The 26948-nt window shown below is 47.3% G+C and overlaps 1 protein-coding gene and 1 long non-coding RNA gene across 3 annotated transcripts; one reads left to right on the top strand and one right to left on the bottom strand.

The window, feature by feature from the left end:
- Nucleotides 1–1800: 1800 nt before the first annotated feature.
- LOC135902986 (endochitinase-like) lies at nt 1801–20353 on the bottom strand. Of its 2 annotated transcripts, none has more exons than XM_065433316.2 (4): nt 20088–20353; nt 14740–15357; nt 13661–13932; nt 1801–2248 (listed from the first exon to the last, which is right to left on the bottom strand). In XM_065433316.2, exons 1-4 carry the CDS (start codon nt 20253–20255, stop codon nt 1999–2001), a joined length of 1308 nt encoding a protein of 435 aa, XP_065289388.1. In that variant the 5' UTR covers nt 20256–20353; the 3' UTR covers nt 1801–1998. The 2 variants fall into 2 exon arrangements, with proteins under 2 accessions (XP_065289388.1, XP_065289389.1); XM_065433317.2 differs by lacking the exon at nt 20088–20353 and adding an exon at nt 15782–15928.
- LOC135903040 (uncharacterized) lies at nt 9545–11440 on the top strand. The gene is made up of 2 exons (XR_010564691.2): nt 9545–10136; nt 11312–11440. It is a non-coding gene; the product is annotated as an uncharacterized lncRNA (long non-coding RNA).
- Nucleotides 20354–26948: the final 6595 nt, after the last annotated feature.

Below are 26948 nucleotides of genomic sequence, written 5' to 3'. Positions count from 1 at the left end.
TCAACATAGCCATGGACAAAGTCGTGGCCTCGCTTGGCCCCCTATAATGGATGATCAAAATGTGGATGAGGAGAGAGAGAAGTGGTTCTTGAGGGCAAGGAGAAAAGGCTAGCGCTATTTTCTGCAACCCATGCGGGAGCACGGCTCAGCGCCAGCAGGGTGGAGGGGATGGGGTTAAAAGAGAGAGAGGTTAGGAGGGAGAAAGGTAGAGCGTCGTAGAGATGGAAGCGAAGTAGTGGCCGATCAGGAAGCCCGAGGTGGTGGTGGTGGTGGAAGCCCGAAATGTCCTATAGTCTCGCCGAGAGCCCAGAGGAGTCGAGGTACTCGACGACAATTAGGAAGGCTGGTAGCTGATTACGACAGGGGAAGAGGATATCTTTCTGTCGTGAACATGGGAGCTCCAGGCGGTGGAACTCTTGCAGAAGTCGACCATGGTGCTGCAGGTGAGCAGGGCAGGCCAGCAGGAGGTGTTCCAGAGTTTCTGGTTCACCACAGGAGGCACAGGCTGGCGAGGTGGCGGGCTGCCGTCCAGTAGCAGCCAACTCGCAGTCGGAGCAGCAACGAGGCATCCCTTCGTCGGAGGCCGTGCTGTGGAAGAGGCCGTGGAGGCCGGCCCAGGGATACCCGTTTGTCCGGGTGGCCGGCGATGATGTGCCGGCGCAGCCTGTGCCTCGAGAAGTCTGCGGCCGTTACAGCAGGGCTGAGGGGGACGCTTGAGTGGTGGGCACGAGTAGTGCATCTACCCGATGCGACGGATGAGGAGTCGATATGGGAAGAAACCATATAATAACCTTCTCTCGCCCATTGAAGTCGACGCTCTTGGAACACGGTGATTCTGGCGCTTTATAGTAAAATAATAATAAGCGCGCCGAATAACAGCGAATGGACAGAGATCGTATTTGTCGAAGCGATGGAGCCCATAATGGTGTATTAATCATGTAACTTCAAAGCGCTAGCAGTAGCAACAGGCTTCTCCTTGGCTTCATATGACGTAAGGCCACACAAAGAGGCGGTCGTAGCCGAAATAGCCGCCCAGGGTGGCACGCACTGACTCGAAACGGTGTAAGCGGTGTTCAATGTACACATATAGAGGTGCAGCGAGGCTCCATAGGATCGTGCAGACGTGCAGTGTTGTTACAAAGTTCGCAAACGTTATTCGCAACGCAACCTTGAAGTCACTCTACGAAGGCTTCTTAGTTTCACTGCGAAACTCATACGGGTACGCAAGGTTTCGATAGCTGTACGACAGGGTCACACAGGCGCACGTTTTATTTTATTTCTTGTTTTGTTTACTTTCCTTCATCCCACTTTTCACGATTCGGCACTGCATCCTTTTGGAAATTGTTTACTCGGTGTTTCTCAAGCACCAAGTGACAGGTGTCGTACACGATTAGCGCGCCTTTCTGGATTCCTTTACGCATATACCGGATGCCGACAGGAAAAGTAAGCTCAGCTCCTCGACACTGATGCATTAGGAAAATAACAAAGTCAATATCGGCTATTCTAAGCCATGACACCACAAAGACGACTTTCTGCTTCGCGCTGCAGGACGAGTGCGACTAATTTAGCGGTGATCTGCACTCTGAATCAATAGGACGCGATATGCGGAACGGCATACTGCAAGACTCCAGATCAATCTATAGAGCGCAGCAGTTTCTTGGGAGCAGCAATAACTTGGTGCGTTCAACTGGTTTTACGTTTTGATCTCATTGCGGAGACATGCAACCACCTTTAGGTATGCAGGAATTGATTGGTTACTGACGGTACAGGCAAGCAGAACGCTTCAGTATGAGCGCCAGATTTGACAGGAAACACAGAAATGGACACTTTAATGGATCAGACTCACAGAACGGTTGCGACTGCAAGAAAAAAAAGAAAGAAAGCAGTTGCTCGCGTTTTACAAAAAGCTGCGTGATTTTCACTTTTCTCTCATTTTTCGTTGTTGTTGTTGCTGCTTTTCGCAGACACAGGTGCAGCAACACGTTGGACGAAGGTACATCACGAGTGGTCAACGGTGCTGTTCTCAGCTTGCGGCGTGACTGTAAGCAGCGGCTGCTCGGACAGCTTTCCCGGTGTCATGAGGCTGGCGTACACAGCCGCCACGAGTGGGTGAACGGGGCCACACGTGCCCTTGAAGTCGTCGATGCTGATGTCCCACAGCATGATTCCAGCCACCGATTCGTTGCGAATCACTTCCATCTTCTCAGCGATGCTTCGTGCGTCGTCGAAGTTGATCCACTCGTGCTTTCTGTCGGGATGAAATGTACTCCGCTCGTAAAAATTTAATTATGGGGTTTTACGTGCCAGAACTACTTTCTGATTATAAGGCATGCCGTAGTGGAGGACTCCGGAAATTTCGACCACCTGGGGTTCTTTAACGTGCACCTATAAATCTATGTACACGGGTGTTTTCGCATTTCGTCGCCATCGAAATGCGGCCGCCGTAGCCGGGATTCGATCCCGCGACCTCGTGCTCAGCAGCCCAACACCATAGCCACTGAGTAACCACGGCGGGTGCTCGTAAAAAGAGCACGGTCATTCGCTACGATCAAATAAAATGAAAGCTGCTTAGTTTTTATGGAGCACGTGAATACTATTTTAACCATTCACAAAAACATAAAAGTGCCATTTAAGTGTATGTTTTAAGCCTAATAGTGCGCTCACACGCATGAGCCTGGAAAGTGCACCGATATTAGCTCAGAAGTAGCGCATTGTAACTACCGCATAAGGGCCCTCTAACACTGTGTTCATGATGCTTTAACCAGTGCGATAAACATAGCGGGTGAGAAAAACGGCGAGTGTGCAGATCATCTCCAGTGGCAGTCACCATAGGGATCCTTTATACAGGGTGTCCCATCTAACTATGGCCAGAGTTTAAAAATATGCACATGCCACGTAACTGGACAGAACAAATGTAATGTTGTTTGCCGTCGCTTGGAGATGCTCAAACTACTTTTTCATTCCGCTTAACTAGATCATTAGTGCTAATTAATCGATCAACTCGTCAAATATTATAATTAGATAACAAATGTCAACGAGAAAATTGTAGAGCGACATGGGAAACTCCCGATACAGCTTTCTGTTGCTCAATACGTGCTACATAAAAGTGTTTTTCTGAGCGTGAAAGAAGCGCGCGAATACACGCAAAGTGCCTCGAGCGGCCAGTCGCGTGGCAATGACGTGTTTTTGCTCTTTGCGCCATCGGCCACTTTGGGTACCGTCGCCTGATCACGCCAGATTTTCTGCCTCATGGGACATATAATGCAGTCGCATTTAAACCACTTTGTAGGGAAGCTGGGTGGCCCACGCTTGTGCCAGTGAATGACAACTTCTGAGGCCTTCATATGGAACCTTGCCCATGTCTCAGGCAGAAAGCGATGTACTGCCTTGCATGGCAGGTGGATGAAATCATGTTGAAAACCTCTACACTCGTCCTGTCATATTTATGTGCGTTGATACGCGCACCTCTTCTAATAGTTCAGATGCTTTCTTAAGCTGTTGTGACGACTGTATTGCATGCGACAACATGAGCTACGTTGAAAGTGCGCTGTGTTTCGAGCTTAGCACATAATCAGTAAACTTTGGCCACACTGCAGCACCGGCCAAGCGCGCACCTTTCTATAACGGAATCACCACATGGCGCTGATTATTCATGTCTGCATATCTGATATGCTACTTGCTAAGGGATCGCGCTCCGCGTCTCATATGTGGCGGTCTTTCTGGGAAATGCTTATCATTCTGAGCGAGTTGTGTTCATCGGCTGCACTGCCTGCTGTAGCGAATCAACGAGGCCGCGGAGGGAGGACGTCGAGAATGTACCCTCCGCACCTGCTCCTGACCTATTCTAATCTGATCCCACGCGCTCTGACCACATTTAGCAAACTTCGTAACGAGCGTAGCCAACGTTCCGTAACTCCCGCTCTTGGCGCTTTGACGCTCTTCGTCCTCGCTTTACTCCGCTCTATCTATACTCCAAATGCGATTACAAATGCTGCATATTTTTTGAATAATAAAATGATTGATTGATTATTTTCTTGTGGGTATTTTCTTGTTTGCGCCTGCGTCATGCATCTGTTGCTTATGCATTCCATGCATACCCGCCGCAATGACTCAGTGGCTAATGCCCACAACCTCGTTGAGCACGAACGAGGTTGCGGGCTCGATTTCCAGTCACGGCAGCCACAGTTAGATTAGGCCGAAATGCAAAAACGCTCGTGTACTTAGATTTAGGTGCACATTCAAAATTAACCTCTTGTCGTCAAATTTAATCCGAGGCCCTCCGCGTACTGTGGCTTCCCTCATGCAGTCTTGCTCTGGGACGTTGAACCCAATGAATCAATAAAATTTTGCGCTACAGAACGAAAAAAAAGTTTCTGTAGTGCTCGTCTTTTCTACAATATTTTGTTCTCTCCTGTTTGCGCTGGAAGCCATGAATGTCTACTCACTAGGTCAATTTCTTTTACAACAGGACACAACAACAGGACACAGCGCACTGTGTCCTGTTGTTATTCACTCTGCCCCCGTCGGTGTGCGCTGTCAAACCACTTTAAGATGCTTTACCAACTAGCCCCCAAACCACCCTTAATAATGCAGCGCTGGAGTGAAACTCGCGGGAGCAGTCGGCGGTGAAATGGGGAGCACCGAGATAGACCAAGTGGTGAGGCCACTTAATCAACTTGACACTCGCATTTCTTCCCAAGACATTGTTGTCCTATAGCTTAATCATAGTTTAGTTAATCTGACTGTTGTGCTGTACGAGGATACTCCGGCTCAATGGCTGCATCAAATCAAATTTATTTCAATATACAACTGATGTTCAGTACCGTGGACAAAAGGCCAGTAAGGCTTGACGTGGCCCATCGACCACCTTGGGCAGGTGTTTAATGTCTGCGGTAACAGTTATAGAACACTTACAGAACTTATAGAACTCATACACCACTTATAGAACGGTTATAGAACACGTTCTATAACTGCGTAGATGATGTCCGAGTCCGTTCAGTGCCGCCGCGTCGCGTTGGCTACATTAGCGCGCCATATACTATACTGACGAGTGTCTCACCATTATCGACGAAACGTCACCATGGCGAGCCTGCGCACACGCACGCATAAGGTCGGACTATAACAAAGCCTGAACGTTGTACTGCCCGAGTTTGTACGTGCAGAAAAACATTTGAGTTGCACTTTACGGTACTTGTATGTGAGCTTAGAACATCCAAAATTAGTTTCACGCCATTTGCTACCCGAGGATTGTTAGCCCAGTGAGAAAGAATCCCTTTATACCCGCAGGTTTTCTCACTGCACCTCGATTAGCTAAGGAGGCGAGCCTAGTGACGCTTTGCAGCAATTTCTGAAACAGTTAGTAATGTAGAGATTGCGACTGAAGTTTGTGCACCTGAATGGATGTGGCCGCGCTAGCTTCTTGAAAGTGCTAAGTTCTGTTGGAAATCCCAGTGCACAGCGGTGTTTTTTAAGTCGGGGATGGTGACATGACTACATGCTCCTGATGGAAAACTACGCGCGACGTCAGAATCAGCCTTTCAGTCGCTAAGCGGCTCATTACGATTTAGGAGCTCTGAACCGTAATGTTGTGCAATCGAGACAACCGCCTTGTTTGCAAAGCTAAACGAAGATTTGCCACCTAGATTTTCTCGGTGCTCGGACAAGTGTGTGCCATCATTGTTCTCCACCAACACTCATGTCTCATCTTATCTTAACGTTTTGTATAGACACCCTGTGGCTGTTTATAAATGCAAATACTCCCAGGATATTTCCCCTTGCTCCGTCTATAGTTTGGGCTGAACGGAAAAACCCGCTACTATTATGTGTTAAGTCGTCTCCGTGGCTCATATATAGCATTGGAAGAAATCATTTATATTGTCTAATTTTTGCCTTTAGCATTTAGTCCTCAAGCCCTAGCTTATAAAGAAGGAATAAAATACTCCCCTTTGATAGGCAAAAAATAAATTTTCGTCTTCCTTAGTTCAGTACATATCATAAGAAGCCAACAAACACTGACACGATGGACAACATAGTGGAAATGACTTGTGCTTAATAAATGAAATAAAGAAACGATAAATTAATGGAAAATAAGGTGGACGATTGTTGTGTTCATATAGAAACGCCAATGTATGAAAGCATCTAACCCTACAGCTAGAATAGAACTGCCAGAACTTTCGAAGTTAATCAACAAGCGTAAGACAGCTGACATAAGGAAGTATAATATGGATAGAATTGAACATGCTCTCAGGAACGGAGGAAGCCTAAAAACAGTGAAGAAGAAACTAGGAATTGGCAAGAATCAGATGTATGCGTTAAGAGACAAAGCCGGCAATATCATTACTAATATGGATGAGATAGTTGAAGTGGCTGAGGAGTTCTATAGAGATTTATACAGTACCAGTGGCACCCACGACGATAATGGAAGAGAAAATAGTCTAGAGGAATTCGAAATCCCGAAGGTAACGCCGGAAGAAGTAAAGAAAGCCTTAGGAGATATGCAAAGGGGGAAGGCAGCTGGGGAGGATCAGGTAACAGCAGATTTGTTGAAGGATGGTGGACAGATTGTTCTAGAGAAGCTGGCCACCCTGTATACGCAATGCCTCATGACCTCGAGCGTACCGGAGTCTTGGAAGAAAGCTAACATAATCCCAATCCATAAGAAAGGGGACGCCAAAGACTTGAAAAATTATAGACCGATCAGCTTACTGTCCGTTGCCTACAAAGTATTTACTAAGGTAATTGCAAATCGAATCAGGAACACCTTAGACTTCTGTCAACCAAAGGACCAGGCAGGATTCCGTAAAGGCTACTCAACAATAGATCATATTCACACTATCAATCAAGTGATAGAGAAATGTGCAGAATATAACCAACCCTTATATATAGCTTTCATTGATTACGAGAAAGCGTTTGATTCAGTCGAAACCTCAGCAGTCATGGAGGCATTACGGAATCAGGGTGTAGATGAGCCATATGTAAAAATATTGGAAGATATCTATAGCGGCTCCACAGCCACCGTAGTCCTCCATAAAGCAAGCAACAAAATCCCAATAAAGAAAGGCGTCAGGCAGGGAGATACGATATCTCCAATGCTATTCACAGCGTGTTTACAGGAGGTATTCAGAGTCCTGGATTGGGAAGAATTGGGGATAAAAGTTGATGGAGAATACCTTAGTAACTTGCGATTCGCTGATGATATTGCCTTGTTTAGTAACTCAGGGGACCAATTGCAATGCATGCTCACTGACCTGGAGAGGCAAAGCAGAAGAGTGGGTCTAAAAATTAATCTGCAGAAAACTAAAGTAATGCTTAACAGTCTCGGGAGAGAACAGCAATTTACAATAGGCAGCGAGACACTGGAAGTCGTAAGGGAATACATCTACTTAGGACAGGTATTGACGGCGGATCCGGATCATGAGACGGAAATAATCAGAAGAATAAGATTGGGCTGGGGTGCGTTTGGCAGGCATTCCCAAATCATGAACAGCAGGTTGCCATTATCCCTCAAGAGAAAATTATATAATAGCTGTGTCTTACCAGTACTCACGGGGCAGAAACCTGGAGGCTTACGAAAAAGGTACTACTCAAATTAAGGACGAGGCAACGAACTAATGGAAAGAAGAATGATGGGTGTAACGTTAAGGGATAAGAAAAGAGCGGATTGGGTGAGGCAACAAACGCGGGTAAACGACATCTTAGTTGAAATCAAGAAAAAGAAATGGGCATGGGCCGGACATGTAATGAGGAGGGAAGATAACCGATGGTCATTAAGGGTTACGGACTGGATCCCAAGGGAAGGGAAGCGTAGCAGGGGGCGGCAGAAAGTTAGGTGGGCGGATGAGATTAAGAAGTTTGCAGGGACGGCATGGCCACAATTAGTACATGACCGGGGTTGTTGGAAAAGTATGGGAGAGGCCTTTGCCCTGCAGTGGGCGTAACCAGGCTGATGATGATGATGAAGGTGGACGAAAAAAACATCTTGCCGCAGGTGGGAACCGAACCCACAACCTTCGCTTTTCGCTTGCGATGCTCTATCAATTGAGCTACCGCGACGTCGTTTGCTTTATCCACTTTCTTAGGTATTTATGTGTCCTGGTAGAACTCGGGGAGTGCTAGCCAGCGTTACCACTGACAGACCTTGGTGGCGGACGTGGAACGTCCTTTTTGCCGCGGGCGTCACGAGAACGTGATCTTTTTGGGTGAAGGAAACTGGTCAATAAACCCACACATGCTACCTGAAGGCATCCATGTTGCCGGATTCGAGACCTTCGTTATGTAAACACGAAGAAAGGGGGTTAACCGAGGGGCCCGAGGGGCAACATTGATGCCTTCAGGTAGCATGTGTGGGTTTATTGACTAGTTGCCTTCACTTAAATAGATCACGTTCTCGTGACGCCTGCGGCAAAAACGACGTTCCACGTCCGCCGCCAAGGTCTGTGAGTGGTGGCGCTGGCTAACACTCCCAGAGTTCTACTAGGACACAGAAATACCCATGAAAGTGGATGGGGAAACGGCGCCGCGGTAGCTCAATTGGTAGAGCATCGCCCGCGAAATGCGAAGGTTGTGGGTTTGGTTCCCACCTGCGGCAAGTTGCTTTTTCATCCACCTTAATTTTCATTAATTTATCGTTTCTTTATTTAATTTATTAAGCACAAGTAATTTCCCCTATGTTGACCTTCGTGTCAGTGTTTGTTGGCTTCTTATGATATGACTAATTAAAATCGGGCCCCTCGGTTAACCCCCTTTCTTCTCGCTTAGTTCAGTACAGTTGTTCTGTCGGTTTATCCTTAATTCTACTTCCCCAATAAGTCTCCACTTAGACTCTTTAGTTTTTCGTTTCAAGGTACTTTTGGTACTCCTTTCGCCACTTTGGCGCTCATACTTGCAAGTGAATATGTTGTTGTCCATCCAATATACACTCTTCAGCGATAATGGTACGTGAAAAATCTCGCCGCCTATGGATCCTTCATTTGCCTCGATCTTCCTTTCGCTCCTTGTGCCTGCTTGGATATTTTCATTTGTTATGACGTCATATGCGCTCTTCAAGCTGTAGCCTATCGGCAGTACTCCGCTTCATTTCAAGACTAGCATTTCTATGTGATCTTAGGTATAGGTGACAGATGAATTTCAGGTACTACATCCCTATTGAAACGGTTGCTGCCAGATGCCACCAATCTCGTTATTTTTGCCTCTCTGCGGCTTTTATTATCGGTAATCGAGCTTTACCATAGAAGCAGCGAAACCATTGAAATATATTTGTAGCCCTAAATGATATAAATGCGTTCTAAGCACTCTCGGTCTCAGTCCTTGTGTTTTCTACTCTTACGCTACTATTACTGCAGCCGTCGTTTACTACGATATTCTCCACTGCAAACGCACTCTTATTTTTTCTTCTCGACCAAGGCAACTACATTGTTATTTACCAACGTGTCGTTTTTGTGGCGAGGTTCCTAGGCGAGGCGGGCATACTTTGCTGTTAGTAACGTGAGTTTGAGAATAATAATTAGAAAGAAATTATTAACGTTTCTATTAGCACGTTCGGGGCAGTTGTTGAAATGGTTAATTTAGAGGCAGACATACTTGGCTGCTCCTTTGTTACGACACCTCATACTTTGTTACCATCTTGAAAATTGAAAAAATTCCGAGATATTCATCACCGAATTTTGGCGCTCAAACCAGTCAATCATAGGAAAGGGATTGAACAAGAGCGGACACTCGGCGAAAATTGGAAACAGGAAACACGTCACGCTATACTTTTAACATCGACGAATTGGGGTCGCGAGCATCGAGAAAAAGAAGAATGTGAAATGAGATTAACAGAAATTGTTTTATTTTTTTATTCTTTCCCGGAAAAATTAAAAATATCTGCGTATAAATTAAGTTAAACTTTGCGGCTTACTTTCGTTGCCTAGCGACAGGCGAACTGGCGAATGACGAGCCAAATGTTTACGTCATTCGTCAGACTCACCGCCGAAGCGAGAGCGACCGGCCGCGCATCTGAGCGTTGGCCTGTTTGGTCACCCGTCTGACTGTTTTTTCTATTTTGGGATTTAGCCTGGTTTGGTGGCCTCCCGGCGAATTATTGCGTTCATTCGGAACTTCGACAAGGCAGCACTGCACTATTGGACTACGGCAAGGTGAGAAACTTTGTTCGACAGTCTGCGACGCACTTCAAGCAATTAGGCTTACTGCCCGGCAACTAGGCTAGACTTGTGACGCAGTTAACGAAAAACAGCGTGGCCGTCGTGGAGCAGTTAATTTGAATTAAAGAATCGCACTGGGAGATGTTTGCGACGCTCCCTGTAAGCCCCAATATTGTTTTAACTAATTTCGGTAGTTTTTGGGCACGCTGATCGCACAGGGTGCTGTGACGCAGTTTCGCGTGTACTGAATTTTACTGCGAGAAGTTTTGGCGCTTTCTCTGACTGCCAACATTATTGAAACTAATTTCATTACTTTTTGGGCCACCTTTCGGGCACAGTGGGTGCGCCTGGCGCCGTGACTCGGTTAGCGAAAATCGGCTCGGCCGTGGTGCGCAGTTTCGCGCTTTAATGCACTGACAAGTTCATGGCGCTGTTCTTTCTCTGACGCTAAACATTGTTGAAAATTATTTTCGATACTTTTATGTTATGAGGCCCGCTCGCCGCGCCTGTTGTGACGCAGCGAAAAGCAGCTCGGTCGTGGTGACAGTTAGTTTGGCGCGTACTGAATCTTACTCCGACAAATTTGTCGCAATTTTTATGTCCCCGCAACAATTTAAGCCTTCTTTCATTACCCACGCTTGTCGAAAACGCGACGAGCAATCGTCAAGAGTGATAACACGGGAGTGCGTTGCTTGCGCCTTTCAGAACGCAGAAGTGATGAGCCAAGGAGCTCAAACGCCAGGAACTAGTAACTCGAAATTCTGTCTTCTGAACGGCACCCACACATTTTGTCTTGAGTGCGAGTAGAAGGAATTCTGCGAGCGTTCAGCATGCTCTGGTTGAGAGCCTGTGTTGCGGCCACCTCTGTGTATTCGTAGCGTACTATCGCGTCGGTTGTAGCCAAGTTCGCGAAACGCGCCGTTGCCCGCGCATTCGTGCCATTAAAGTGCAGGAAATAAGTATTGGGAAGAGGGGAATGTTTGGAATTAGAATGTGTTTGTGGTATGTACGGTGTTGCTTGGGATGAGTCGGGTATTTTCTACGCCGTGTGTGTAAATACGAACTGCTTTTGTTTGTAATGCCACCCACTCACCACTTTCGCACGCTTCGCCTCTACAGGCATTATTCTTAGATGTTAATACCAAAACAACGCTTGTAATTTTTTTCAGCTCACGTCGTCTGGTGGAGCTTCCTGCGGAAACTACTGCTGCTTACCTGGCGCCACAACGCTGGATGAATGCACAAAAAGCCCGCGACGAGCATTTACAAAGAATAAAATAAACGTTAATTTTTCCACATTTCACAAGGTGTCTCGCGTCTTTATGAAATTGCACGTGACACATATTCAATGGAGGCTTGTGAACATCGTTCGCGATCAATTTTACTTTATAAAATAATTTGCACATAAATATTTAATAAATAAAAAATAAATATGTAAATAAATATTTGCTGCAAAAGCAAAAAAAGAACGGAGCCGGCGTGACGCACACCAGGTAGAATTCAAAACGCGCGCGCACAAAACCGAAACCGGAAGTGTGCTTCAGGTTTTAACATCGACGGCTTGGTGCGCTGCAGTCAATTCGGCCGCTGGGCTCTATGGGAGTGTCCCCTCTTATTGTATTCCTTTCTCTATGAGTCAATATTGAAATCAAAGGCGCCCCGCTGCTACGGCAGACAAAAGCGCCCCGTGACGAAGTGACGAAGGCAAAAATTGACATATCAGTATCTGCCGCGAGAGGCCGCAACGTTCAGTGGTGAAACGTTGTCGCACATTTAGTCAGGGGGCGTTTCCGTTTGGTATGATAGCGGCGCCACCGTTTTCTGCGCTCCAAATGCTCTCTGTTTCAATATTGCCTGGAATGAGAGTTAAAATTGAATGATGAATTCCTCAAATTATGTGTGATTTTCAATATAAAAAAATGAGGGTACATTAAATGTGACTGCCACCACATTTGACGCTTAAATAACTGCCCCCAAAGTTCTAATGAGAAAATGCAATCAGCAATTATTTGTTAATTAGTCTCCTGGAACTCACGTTATTAGCGGCAAAGTAGTTTCGCCTCGCCCAGTAACTTACCTGCAAGAACGCCACTTTTGCTATGCTCATAGTCTTTATTCGAGGTGGGCGAATATCGCATTTTTCGAATACAAATCGAATATGAATAGTAACTGTCTAATACCCAATCGAATATCAAATAGTGAAACGAAGACGCATACATGTTCAGCAGGAATACTTATTTTGGTATATTTAGGCACCACGCCTGTACTGACTAGTGCAAAAAAGGAGAGCTAACTATTGGGAACAATTAGTATCAGGTTTAAACACAAGATAACTAATTGTCATTAAGAAATTGGACCAATAGCCTCTCAACATCTTTAGAAAATTGTAGCACGCAAAATTTCTAAGAATGAATGGCGGCTAGCTGTGACCAGCTTTCCAAGATTGCTAAATAAATGGCTGCCGAAAAAAATATCGGAAGTTGTGGAAAAGGAAAAGACAAAAAAAAAGAACTGCTGAATGACTCGTATGCAGCAAACAAATATAGAATGGTTAGTTGAAAGGAAAAACAACCTGATGCAATATTTTTGCATAACTAGACTGCCAAGGACATTAAATAACAGACTACACACAAAACTCACGAGTAGTCATGCAGGTTTTCGCCGCGAAACCGAAAACAAAGCTCGCATTAATAATTTTGTTTCTGCATTGCCTCGAAAACTTTTGTCGTTTCACTTCGGATAATTTGCGATACATTGTTCAGCAGACGGATAACAGTACTAGAGCTTTAATGCTAAGTTGCTGTGAAATATTTGGTTCCCTTTTGGTGTTCGAAAATACCGAATAGTTCATTTTCTAATACAAATAGTTAGTGTGTAATATTCGATGCCTATTCAAAAGTTTGATTATTCGTCCACCCCGACTTTTATAAAACATCTGCATAGTCTACAGAAAAAAAAAGAAAGACACCCTGTACATCTGAGAATCCGCATCCTGTCGACTGCGTACAGCAGATCCGGAAGCCGTTGCTCCACCACTACGGTGTTTGTTTGTACAGGCGATTATCACCTAACTTGCTTCTACCTCCTTTCGACGCTTCCCATCCACGACGTATTAAAGAAGACAAGCCATATGGGCAGCTCTCGCGCAAGCCTATCTGAATGTCAATTGTCTCGCCGCTAGGTCGCACTTCACCCGATATCTGTAATTTATTATTGTGATACTTCATATACTTCATATAGTAACAATCTTGATCTTATCGAGAACTTCCTCTCTAGGAATAATACGCAGTATTTGTACTTGCGCTGTCGCACACACCAGTTATTTCAAGGAATGCCAACTATAAAGGGCAGTTTTGTTCATTGGCAATTCGAATATATCGACTGCGTGATTAGAAATAGATGATCATCCACGTACCTGCCTAATACAAAACAATTCTGTAGTTCTTTCGATAGCTTATTATATTGGCAGAGTTCGCAGCGCAGTGACTTCTGCGGCGCCACCTGCGGCGAGCACTGACCTGTGAAGAAAGTTGGAATGGGTGCTGGAGTCGAACATCAGTTCCCAGCCTCCCTGCTGGATGCTCTCGCACACTGTGTAGTACGGCAGCGCAACAGGGGATGTGTTGTTGATGGAGTCAAGTGCGTCAAGGAACTTGTACACGGTAACCTCCAAGCTGAAGGTGGGCACCAACTTGGAGGCCGGTACGCCGCTTTCGCGCAGAAGCTCGATCGCGCTTCCGATGTTCAGCGCGCTTTCTGCGGCACTCCGCACTGACGGTTCCTTGTTGACCTGCGTCGCAAATGTCCCGAGGGCTCTAGTGGGCTGTCACCAAGGGGTTACAACTCATGGTCCTTCGATTTCGGTGCGCATTTCTCGTGTCCGCCAAGGTATTGGGCTAAGTTCCTGACCCAGGCAGTTTCCTAGGCACTCGGACGATGCTATATATACTCATCATAGCACGTAACGCCAAGAGACTGAGAGGTTTGGTAGTACGAGACATTCATTAGGCCACCTCATTCGAGAGACGGATCTGCGAAACCAAATCGATGCGTGAGCAGTTTATTTTTTTTTTTTTTGTGAGGCAACAGTTGAGATGCCGTTTATTCTGAACGAGCGCTTCGACGACAAGGGCGACGACGTCGAGCGGTGATCGCCAGTATGCACAGATGAGGAATCTGAAGTGCGTACGCAGAGCTAAGTATAATAAAGCACGTGAAAAGTGCGATATTTGGGCCCACACGACGATTTTACAGCACTTATAGGAGACTACAAAATACGTATACAGGCGCAAGAAAAATAGCTCAGAAACCAAGTGAGCATAACGACCACCTCACGGGAAAATTACCCGAAAACTTGCGAGAAGCAATAAGCTTAACTCGTGACAGGGGCGGGTTCAAAGTGCCATCAGTAGCAGCTATGTTTTACGCTTAAATCACAGGTTTCATGTGGCATCTGCCTTGCTTAGCTTTGACAGTCGCTTCACAAGATATCATTCAAGATCCGCTAAACAAGTGCGTCTGGTAATCCTACACGTGGGCCTTCCACCCAACAAGGCACGAACAGGCCAGTTTCTGCAACAGTCGAATTAAGACTCACCGTGACGACGACGAGGTCCACAAAGTGTGCCAGCTTCACTCCAGCGCCGTGGGTGTGAAATAGCTGTGCCTGCGGTGGAACGACCAAGCCCAAGTTGATGTGGTGGACGCGAAACAAGGTGCCAAGCTTTTTAACCATCTTGACCATGGCGTTGCGCATGTTGGCAGGGGCAGGAAACACACCGGCAAGTAGCGCGCCGTCCAGCTTGTTGCCGAGCACCCATCGCACCATGTTTCGGGAGAAGCGGGCCATGGTGTCACCGTTGGCAGCCACGTCGGCCATCAGATTGGTTACGTCACCGAACGCACCTACGCTGACCAGCAGGTGCGCGCCCTTGCGCTCGAGCAACAGGTCGACGGCACGCCAGAAGAAAGGCCGCGTTGCCACGTGGTACACGTCGTAGTTGATGAGGTCGTTGAACCAGTCCTTGAGGCCTGGCATGGTGAAGACCACGTGGGTGCAGTGTTCGGTAGGGATGTGCTCTGCCCGATACGCCCACGGCTCTGGTCGCGAGAAGCTCTCCGCGCTAAGCTGGCACATCACTAAAGGTCCCTGCAAGCTCTGTTGTCGCAGCCGGCCTTGGTCCTCGAGCTTCGGAAGGTCGGACAAGTATCGAACCTGCACTCGGCCAAGATGCAACGGCGCGATCACTGCGGAAACGCTCTCGACTTACGAGTCGGGCAACTTTGAAGACAGCGAGACCACCAGCTCTCGTGTAACATCGCAAAATTAGACTGAAGAAGCAAACAAGAAGAAGCACTGACTTCCATCTGCCCGTGGTATATTACTGAACCCGAGACATGTACGAATATACCTTAAAAACACAATTACTAAAGCAAGAAACTAATCTAAATGACAGGCCAGAACATACCACCGCTAACTCTCCAAGTACGCGATAGCATACTTATGCTGTCTCGACAGCTGCGCGCCCGTGCGTCCTTGCATACTCTCATTTATCGACGTGACGTTTCTGTACTTTGTATGTATTAAAGAACTTGTTATTTCGTGCACACTGTGATGATGTCCCGTACGCTCAACACACCTTGAGTTTTCGGTTAGATACCTCCAAAGTGGGTGAAGGACGTATGATTTAACGCTATAAAAATGCATGGTCGATGGTACGGGATCGAGCCTCTGTCTTCCAGCACAGCAGCCCAATGCTCTAACCAGTAGGCCATGATTACACGCCTGCTGCTCATGTGCTAATGCCCATCTTTGAAACTTTTGGTGCATGCGTCCCGTGCCAGTTTTTGGTATTTCTCACTCGTGACAGTAAGCGCTTTGAGACGCAGTATTAGATTGCACTGCCGTTGAGATTGGCGCATAATTTCTGTTAAGATGCCTCCGAAGTGGATGAAGACCGTTTATAATGTTATCGCATGAATAACAGCAACGCTATCCCTCTGGACCAGCACGCAAGCACGTATGCCTACGCTTTCCAAAGACATATCTTTGCCATTCTGATGGATGGTTTGCTTACCCGTATACGTACACGATTGTTTGAGGCATTTGTGCAGCTTCTATTATTATGCGCGTGCGGTAATCATACTGTCTCTTCTATATGGTTGGATGGTGCTGCGTAATCGTTGCGTTGCAACAACTTGCCTGTCCTCGCGAAGGCATTTGTTTAGGCACCTGCATGGCCTAATGCACGTAGCAGTCCCAGCAACAAAAGGGATCTGTACATAATCTCGCTTACGCGGTCTGCGCGTTGCGTCTTATCCTTAACCCTGCAAAGGCGCTGCTCTGTTGATAGTCAAAAGTGTCTTTGTAGGGTTAATCACAAACATAGAGGCTGCACAAATGCTTTATAATATGACCTATGTGTAAGCCTTACTAGCTGGCAAAAAGCAATTGTGGCTTCAGAGGGCGTGAGCATGCAGTGCGTGGAAATAGCGCGAGTGTTTTATTTTTCGAGGTTATTTTGCTTTGCTATCTTGATTAATGCGTTCGCATTTATCAAATAACTGGACGCGTTTTTAGAAGCCTATTCTGCCTAATTTTGCGCTATTTGCAAAATAAATTCAGCAGCACCAAGCCCCCGCAGTGGTACAACGATTGCAGGTTAAAGTGTTCTCCCGCATTATAGCAGCATGTATTAGATTGAAGCGGTCACCAGTTTCTGGTCGACGTGAATATATTGTATTATTATATTATAGTAATATATTATATTAATATATTATAGCGCTAGTTAATAAGATTCTGAAGCGCCTTTTCTTGATACCGGAGCAACACGCTGGAGTGAGTACTATGCCTTTGCAAGGAGAGGATTCCCAAAATTCTTTTTTCAAATCCATAAAACTCACCGGGATGCCAAGATTGCGATGCTTATGTACTTTCCCCCTCGTCCCTCAACTCATTGGTTCATCTCACCTGTTTTCTCACCGCGGGCGCTCATTGTAATCTTTCGATACTGGACTCTAACAAACGCACTCAAATGTGACAAAGGAGTGGCAATCCCATTGGCAGGACCCGTTATAAATCACCTAACCATCGTTTACGTGTTACTAATACACTTGGAAACATGCGTGCGCGAGCTCACGCTCGCGTGTTATCAAAAACGGTCGCCCGATTGCTGGCGCCTATGGACAGGTGCCACCTGACGTTAGGTGGTAGCCGGCTGGCGTTTCGAAAAACGGTGAGAAAAACATTGCAATAACGCACCGCGCCCACTGTAACTCCACCGCTTATATCACATATGGCTGGAAGAAAGCGGGGGGCCGTAGAAAGCTTCACAACAGAGCAAATTATGTATTATATAAGATAGTTGGTTAGGTGCCCTGCGGCGTGCAGCGAAATAAGCCTCGGGTGAGATGGTCACGAAGCATTGACTACAAATAACCAATATTTTTTATTGCGTTCAGAAAGTGCCTTAGTGCCCCTTTAACAACGGTGAAATACCTATATATGGACTTGTATAGCAAACGGATTTGCTGATGCGCTAGTGAGTAAGGATACTCGCTGTTGGGCGTATGTTGTCGTATTGGCTTTTGTTTTGTCACGGAGCCCTATTGTTTTTGTAATGGTGTCGCGATATGCAAGTATCATGTTTATTATTGTCTAATACAATTAGGAAGGCCAAACTAAGAACGGTCCTCGCTGGTAATTATTGGTAAACATATTTACGATACTGTTTATGTGGAGCTCTGGGCAGTATTAACAAAGGTTATCATTCGAAAGGGCAGGCTGTCATTGCCCGGCCGCTTTGACTAATACGAGGACGAATCAACCCGCCGTGGTTGCTCAGTGGCTATGGTGTTGGGCTGCTGAGCACGAGGTCGCGGGATCGAATCCTGGCCACGGCGGCCGCATTTCGATGGGGGCGAAAACACCCATGTACTTAGATTTAGGTGCACGTTAAAGAACCCCAGGTGGTCGAAAGGTGGTCCTCCACTACGGCGTGCCTCATAATCAGAAAGTGGTTTTGGCACGTAAAAACCCATAATTTTATTTTATTTTAAGGACGAATCAGAAAGTCCTTGCCCCTATTTTGTAGTAGCCAAAATAAGGTACATACCGGTAATTAAAAAAAAAACCTACTATTCTACATACTTTACACTATTTTTCCCCATAGTACCCACACCGGTTCAGACATTTGTACCACCGCAGCACTAAATCTAAGATGCCCCTGTGATAGAATTTGTCCGACTGACTGCATGTGGAACCACCGCCAGACTGCGATCTTGGCTTCACGGCCTTTTTTGCGAACTCACAACACCACCACTTTACGCTTCTCAACGTAAGACACCTTTCCCCATAAGTGGGCTGCATTTCGCTGTGGATTTAGATGGGCGTTCGTCCCTTGCTCCTTAGAAAATGAACCACACTTCGTTGCTCGCACGCCGTGGACGTCTGAAGCACAATAGCCATCTTCAACTTACAGCAGCGCCGTGCCACGGAGCTACCGGCAGATAAGGCCGGGCCGGTCCAAGAAAGCTCCACTCGTGGGAATGTATATGTTGACTTCGCATTTACAGCCGTCATTTGGCTAAAAAAATTTGGCTAAAAAAAAAAAAACTCTTTCTGAGTCGCCCTCAAAGTATGTCCGACATAACAATGTGCTGTCATTTTTCTCCAGCAGAAAAATTTATCGTCATTTTTTAGTAAGTTAATAGAAAATGAATAGCAACATTAATAGAAAAAACCAACTGCGGGACCTAGCAAAGATGTTTAAGGGTTCAAATTTTGACCTCGGAAACGTAGCATGTAAATGGTGAAGCATCTTAACCCAGTCACGGATAGTCCTAAGTGAGTTGCGCCAGGTTGGTTCTGCGTTGCTTCACTGAAGTGTTCTGGCTATAGTCAGCGATACTCGGGCAATATCACACGATAACAGATTTCTACAGTGACTTGAAGGCACTTGTGAATGCAGAGCCCGTCTTCAACAAGCTTTCAACAGGCCAATCGAACAACAAAGCGGTAGATCACAAAAATATAACCCGATGAAAAATTCAAAACAATTAAATAAATAAAATTGGTTAGTTTCAGCCGAAGGGTGAAGCAATGCAAGTGACAGCAATACTTAGCGTTGCACTGAACCTCCTGAGACGGTGTTCTAAAGGATACACGGCGGTGACATCTCGGCGCGACACAGCACGCGAGGCCGCTGCTGCTACGTAGCAAAAACAGGGCTCTCGTAGCTATTACACTGTAAAATAATGTACACCCTTGAAATTGAATAAGCGTGTAAAGCTGCCTACTCACAGCTTTACAACCTTTCCGTTTTTGGTGTAAGGGTCTGAGTTATAGACCGATTTACACCGTTATTCACTTTCAAGGGTGTACGTTATCTTACAGAGAGATAGTTGCTAGGGCGCTGGCGTAATGAGGACCGCCAGCACCGGCGTCGCAGCCGTCGCACCTGAATGGTGCACATAGATGATAGAGATGGAAAACCGCCAGGCGTTTCTATCTGCAAGTGCACTGTTCGTTCCGTGCGCACCGGGGTGTGCGCTACGGTGTGGCCCGCTGACAGGTGAAAAGCAGGAGCGCTTATGTTAGTGCGCACAACGCTCATGCCAGCAAAGCTGCCCTGGCTCAGCTGCAGAACCGATCCAGCGTAGCGTGAAGGCGCGACCGCTTGGCCTCGTTGATTTTGCAGGCAAGCGCACTGCCCGTCTCTCGCGTCTCCAGAGACCGTCCCTCCACGCGTGAGCGGGACGTGGGCCGTCGATACCCTAACAGCACGGCGCCGACGGCACGGACGCGCCTCGACTGCCCATATAAGTTATATCGCAATAATTAAAAGGCCTCCTGTTCGTATAAACAAAGCTTAGCTAGAATTAGTTCCCTCAGAAGAGTGATAAAGATATCTAGCAGCGGGGAAACGGACATTCATGAGCGCTCACCTTGCGAAAGTAGGGCACCAGTGCTCCTGGTAGAACGACGAAGAACACCACCACTAGAAGCATGCAGGAGCTGACCGTGTATACGTAGGAGGTCTTAATAAACGGGTCCTCAGTATCGCCAGCTCTGAGGTCGCGCCTGCTGAGAAGGTTTTGCTCCGAGAACCGCATCCTGAGGCCTTCGAGCGGTCGTCACGTCTTGTGCGGTCAGCTAGGGCGGTGGCTGGTGCCTTCGTCCTCTTCACGCGCCACCGTGCGACAATCAGGTGCCGAGCGCGCTATGTTCTTCCTCTTCCTTACTCTAGCTCGGATCATTTCATTGTTTTTGCGACTGTTATCACGCTTTCCGTCGCCGCTTTGGGTTCTTGTAATTCTGAGCACTGAATTACTAATTTCACATTCTTTTCATTTAATTTACCTGCGTTTTATAAAGTGCGTTATTTTTTTCACTTCACCCTGCCTAACGCCCGAATATTGAATTGGACAACGTGGTGGGTCTGCGCCATTCCACGAATGGCATCAGCAGCAACAATTTCTAAATGTCGCAATGCCTTGTAGAAATGCAATAGGACGCAAGACTGGCTGAGGGCTTTTTAGTTCTTGCTCTGTAGCATCATATATGAGAAAGTCATATGATATACATATATAAGAAGTTTTCCGCAGACACATAACCTATAAACATAGTACGTAGTGCCCTTTCGAGAACATAGTGCGCTTTCGAGAACACAGGCACAAGCGTCGGGTTCTTCATCCGTGGTACGTGAAGCAGACCACATTATTGAGTCGTAATTACACATTACCCATGTCGGTATCAGAGCATTTTTTCTACCGTTTTAAAGCATTTACAGGTGCATCCTTAGAGTTCATTCTTGAAGTTCAGGCATGGTGGAGGCCGCTGCCCACAAAATTAACCAATTTCACGTTTCCGATACCAAGACGCAGTATTGAGACACGGTATTTAGAGCCAATAAAACTGAGTGCAAGCAACCGTATCAGTTGCCACTTCTGGGTATGACCTCGCCGAGCTTGACATGTTCTGTATATTTGTTCATTTTGTGTTACTATAGTACTGATACGAAATTTAAAACTTTAGATGTGTGTGTCGTTGATTCCTGAGTATGAGATCATGATTACATTGTATCCCTGAGCCGCGTATTAGTGGCCAAAGTTGCCTACAACATATTTAATAGAAGCTTAAGGACCACGTAGGGGGACAGACATCAAACAGCAGCATCTCGCGACTTCGAGGTCAGCCTGACGCGTTCTGCAGCTCCTTTCTTTTCCTTGGGTTGCCAAGCCGCAAAATATGGAAATGAAATTGTAAATAATCAAGCAGCCTCGTTTCTAGCAGATATTACAATGGTGATTTGTAAAATGCATTACCGTGAGCCATTGCTCAGTGGTTAGGTGGATCAGTTCTTAACGCCCGTGAGCGCATTTTCACTGATGGTCTTCGCCCCAGCGCATGTCCGGAGTATATTACGGGTGCATCCGCTGCATATGCTGAAGCAGAGCATTTCGGACATTGTACGCGGTTTTTCGATGGTATAGCTGCAATGTCGAAGACCCTCGCTGACATTCCACAAGGGCGGATGAAGTCACCCATGGGTATGCTTACGCGGTAAGGCTGTTTCTTTACCAGGTTGTTCGGCTGCTTGTAATCCGTATAGTCTATACGGGAGAAAACGGGGAAGCTCACATAAAACCCCCAATAAATTCGGAAGCACATATATATACAACGATGGTGTGAGTGGTTCAGTTATTAGAAAAGCTTTCACATAAAGACGCTGAGGACTTTTTATTCCCTTCTGAGTATATAGGGCCACGGCATAGCTATCAAATATACACGAACGCTCCTCTGCCAGTGTGCGTTGGCATTACAAAGCTCTCGTTTTCGATTTCGCAAGCCTGTGATGGAAATAGGTGGTATCGCCCCTCTTACCTTGCTTAGATAGCTATCTGTGTATCCCACGACACAATAAATGTGCTGAGAAGGCATACCGATGACAGACACGGCTATCAATCGCAAACATGAACACAAGTGCTGATTCGCCCTTGTGACGCGTATCGATCATACGATACCTTTCCTTCAATTTACAATAAGACTTTCTTCTTACTGCATCCTGTGCAGTTCGTTACAAAAGCCAATTCCGAAAAAAGAATTGCGCCAGAAACTACTTCAAGACGACTGTCCAAGGGGGGGAGGGGGGGGGGGAGTAATGCGATTACCACCCCAGCATTGTAGCGACACACCCTATTGCTGAAGACATGCGTATTTATAATCTGTAACGGGCATTCTGGTACTTATCTGCCTCGCCCATATGCGGCATAGACTATCTCGGCTATCGGCCTACTTTGTTATGAAACTCGCTTGCCGAAATCGGCCATGAGCACAACGGCCTGACGCGTATTTAGCCGATGGAATGACGAAGGCGCCATGACGATGGCAGTATGACGACAGTGAGACTAGAATTCTGAAATGATGACAATGATATGATGACGACAGTGTTACGAAGATCGCATGAGGACAATGGGAGGAGGATGAGTGTATGAGTATGATGGTGATCACTGATGGTATGATCACTGTATTATGAGTACTCTATGACGACGCTGGCGTCACGATTATGGTATGACGCAATCGCATGACGAAACAGAAAGGACGATGGCGAAACGATCACGACGGCATGATGAGGACGACTGTCTGACGGCAATCACATGAGAGCGGCAGTGTAATCACGATTGAATTATGACATCATGATTATAATAAAGTGACGTCGATGGAACGACCAATGCGGTATTAGGACGACGGCATGACGATGATCGGATGATGAAGTTAGAATGGCGACGATGAAAGGACTATGACGGCCCCACGATGAAGGAAAGCCAATTAATCAAAAGTACACATTCGGCAGACATCTTCCTGGTTTGGCACAATTGAATTAAAGAGAAAAGAAATACAATATTCGTTTAAATTTTAAAACTCGAATGCATTACTGCTACTGCGTGACGACGATGACATGAAAATGGTAGGATGACAATGGGATGAGGCCGAATGTATGGCGTTGATGGCGTGATGATAGTTGTAAGATGACGACTTTGTGACAAAGAGGGCAATACGACAACGCCGCGACGATGACGGAATAAGGAGAATTGGACTACGAAGCTCGAGTGAGGACGATGGAGCAACGATGGTATCACAACGAATGCGTCACGACTGTATGACGAAGGTGGATGACCAGAGACCGCTGCATGACCACAGTCGGATGACAAAGCTGGAATGATGACGATTGAATGACCATGGCGGCATCATGATGATGGCATGGCAACGAATGCATCACGACGACCGTATGACAACGACAGTATGACAACGGTGTGAGGACAAAGGCATAGCGACGAACGTATGACGACGATGGGGTGACAACGACTGTATGACGATGACTGTGTGGCAAATATGGCGCATGACGACGATGCCGTGATGACAATGGCATGGCGAGAATCCAATGGCGAAGTTCGAGTGACGACGATGGAATGACAAGGACGGCATCGCGACGATGGGATGACAGCAAATGCATGAAAAGGTATTGTGGGAAAAGCATGACGACTGACAGTGGCCCAAGCTATAGTAGACAACTTGGGCGAATAGGTCTGGGGCCAACAAGATGGGACCGACCGACCGACCGACCGACCGACCGACCGACCGACCGACCGACCGACCGACCGACCGACCGACCGACCGACCGACCGACCGACCGACCGACCGACCGACCGACCGACCGACCGACCGACCGACCGACCGACCGACCGACCGACCGACCGACCGACCGACCGACCGACCGACCGACCGACCGACCGACCGACCGACCGACCGACCGACCGACCGACCGACCGACCGACCGACCGACCGACCGACCGACCGACCGACCGACCGACCGACCGACCGACCGACCGACCGACCGACCGACCGACCGACCGACCGACCGACCGACCGACCGACCGACCGACCGACCGACCGACCGACCGACCGACCGACCGACCGACCGACCGACCGACCGACCGACCGACCGACCGACCGACCGACCGACCGACCGACCGACCGACCGACCGACCGACCGACCGACCGACCGACCGACCGACCGACCGACCGACCGACCGACCGACCGACCGACCGACCGACCGACCGACCGACCGACCGACCGACCGACCGACCGACCGACCGACCGACCGACCGACCGACCGACCGACCGACCGACCGACCGACCGACCGACCGACCGACCGACCGACCGACCGACCGACCGACCGACCGACCGACCGACCGACCGACCGACCGACCGACCGACCGACCGACCGACCGACCGACCGACCGACCGACCGACCGACCGACCGACCGACCGACCGACCGACCGACCGACCGACCGACCGACCGACCGACCGACCGACCGACCGACCGACCGACCGACCGACCGACCGACCGACCGACCGACCGACCGACCGACCGACCGACCGACCGACCGACCGACCGACCGACCGACCGACCGACCGACCGACCGACCGACCGACCGACCGACCGACCGACCGACCGACCGACCGACCGACCGACCGACCGACCGACCGACCGACCGACCGACCGACCGACCGACCGACCGACCGACCGACCGACCGACCGACCGACCGACCGACCGACCGACCGACCGACCCGACCGACCGACCGACCGACCGACCGACCGACCGACCGACCGACCGACCGACCGACCGACCGACCGACAGACAGACAGACAGACAGACAGACAGACAGACAGACGAAGAGGCTAGCCTTCATAAAGTACGGAGATTGCTACCAGTGAATGCACTGGTACTCAAGCTTTCTAGCAGATGAGTCACGATTGATTTTTCTCGCAGAATTCTCTTAAACAGAGACTTCTAGATATTGATTCAGTCCTCCAAGTTAATGCGCGTTCAGCTACTCACAAAGAAGATCAATTAACCGTCTTGTTCTGCGCATTGAAGATCCAATGGGAACATTGCAAGCATCATGTTTGGCGCAAATTTTTTCTTCCTTAGTGGCATATCGCAATTTAGGTGAAGAAAGTCGAACATTGTTTGCTGTCTTGGAGTTCTGCAAACTCACAAGAGATTGTAGAATTGCTACACTGCGACACAATACAGAATATATTAAAGAATCATATCGAACGCCATGTGGTAATACAGAGTAGTTCTTGAGCGTTTTCGACAGTTATTTTTAAATATGTTTTGGTGATTTTCGTTTTTGTGAACACGCAGCCAGAACACCACTAATGACTTGAACCAACCTAAGGTTGCTAAAAAGGAAACGCTTCAAAAAGAATTTTTGCTCGCACAATGCCCATCATCAGTGACAGAATTTAAAACTGCAAACCAAACTGGATAGTGAGATTGGATGGGCAATGACCACAGGTGTTTGATTCTATGTTATTTTTTTCATTCTGTCTTTTCGATACCGCAAAGAAACGCTTGGGTGCCACTTGGGACGTGTTGCACAGCGTTTTGTATCGAGATTAGAAGCCTTTTAAAGCCAGAAATAAATTACTGATAAACAACTCCGGGAACTTCACCGGCTGACTTCACCGGCTGACTATAAATGTGTACTTTGTTGATGCTGCTGTAGCCAATTGTACATACGTGCACAATTTTCAGAACAGAGAAACTTGGCTCTTGCAGCGAACGGATGAGGCAGAAATTTTAAAGCGAAACTTTGTTTCCGGAATGGGTCGGGTTTCGATGCTGCGGTGGTTGGACTGGAGGGAATGTAGAGATGGAATAGGTGGAAGATGATAAAGGCACGTCTAGGGCGCGGCGCAGGAAATATAGGTGGCATCAGCGATCACGTGATCCAAGGCCGATGCACACATGCACTTGACTGCGACAGAAGGGACAGAGGCATGTTTGACACCGGTGCCCTCCAGGGTGGCGCGTTGTGCAACAGTACAAAGGTGGTTACAAATGGAGCGGCCGGCTTATCGATCTGTGAACAGTGACGCAGCAGGGGAGCTGCTTCGGCTAGGCAAAAGACGAAAACCTCGATCGCAACGAGAGGCAACCAAGAGAGTACAACGACAAGAAGGTTCACTTAATTCGACTATGTCTTAAAGAAAAAAAAACTTCTAAACTTGAGTAAGGCTCGGACCTTAGATACCTAGAATGCGAAGATAAAGCCGGTAGCATACATTCCAGGATATGTTAGTCCCGCGGTGAACCGTTGGTTTATTTCGCTGAGGGATTCAAATACATTTCCTGATAACATGAAGAAGCCCAAACAGTGATAGGAATTTGGTAGGCTACCGGCCATTCACCCTTCTCCAAATGTTATACAAGGGAGTCGAAAAAATTATTTGCTGCCTCCTTGGACACTCTCGTCCTCAAGCAAAAGTATCTATCAGACTTGCAATTCGGTTTGCGCAAGAAAATTAAAAAAAAAGGAACAGGCATACGCGGTGTTACGAATTTTGAAAGAAAATATGGTTTTCTAACACTTGGTTCGAATATGGTGCGAATTTTTGTGTGAATATGCAATTTACCTAATTGTACTCTGTTAACTTCCCTTTCTCTTCTTACTGCATTCGATATTTCTGATAGAACCATTTGTACATAAGTGCTGCTAAGATAAACGAATCTCTCCTTTTTCCTAAATATATCTGTCTTTGTTGCATGCAATAAAAAGTAACGAAGATGACCAGTTTCATTTAATGGTCTCCAAATAAAATAACCGTCTACTGCTTGTCTGGTGAAAACAAAGCGCTCGCTTTCTGACGAGCCAGATATTACCGCATACAGTACGCGAGTAATTAATGTTATGAAAAAATCTTGCACTACAATAGAATTTCAGATTC

The sequence above is a fragment of the Dermacentor albipictus genome, chromosome 1, assembly GCF_038994185.2.
Source record: "Dermacentor albipictus isolate Rhodes 1998 colony chromosome 1, USDA_Dalb.pri_finalv2, whole genome shotgun sequence".
Lineage (NCBI taxonomy): Eukaryota > Metazoa > Arthropoda > Arachnida > Ixodida > Ixodidae > Dermacentor > Dermacentor albipictus.
Note: the sequence above shows the minus strand (reverse complement) of the source record. Positions and strands in the feature narration are given on the sequence as shown.

Coding starts and splice junctions, on each gene's coding strand:
- LOC135902986 (XM_065433316.2), bottom strand. CDS start 20,255: ATGCGGTTCTCGGAGCAAAACCTTCTCAGCAGGCGCGACCTCAGAGCT. Junction 15,358..20,087: donor TGGTGCCCTACTTTCGCAAG/GTGAGCGCTCAT, acceptor GGCCGAGTGCAG/GTTCGATACTTGTCCGACCT. Junction 2,249..13,660: donor CATTCCAACTTTCTTCACAG/GTCAGTGCTCGC, acceptor TCATCCCGACAG/AAAGCACGAGTGGATCAACT.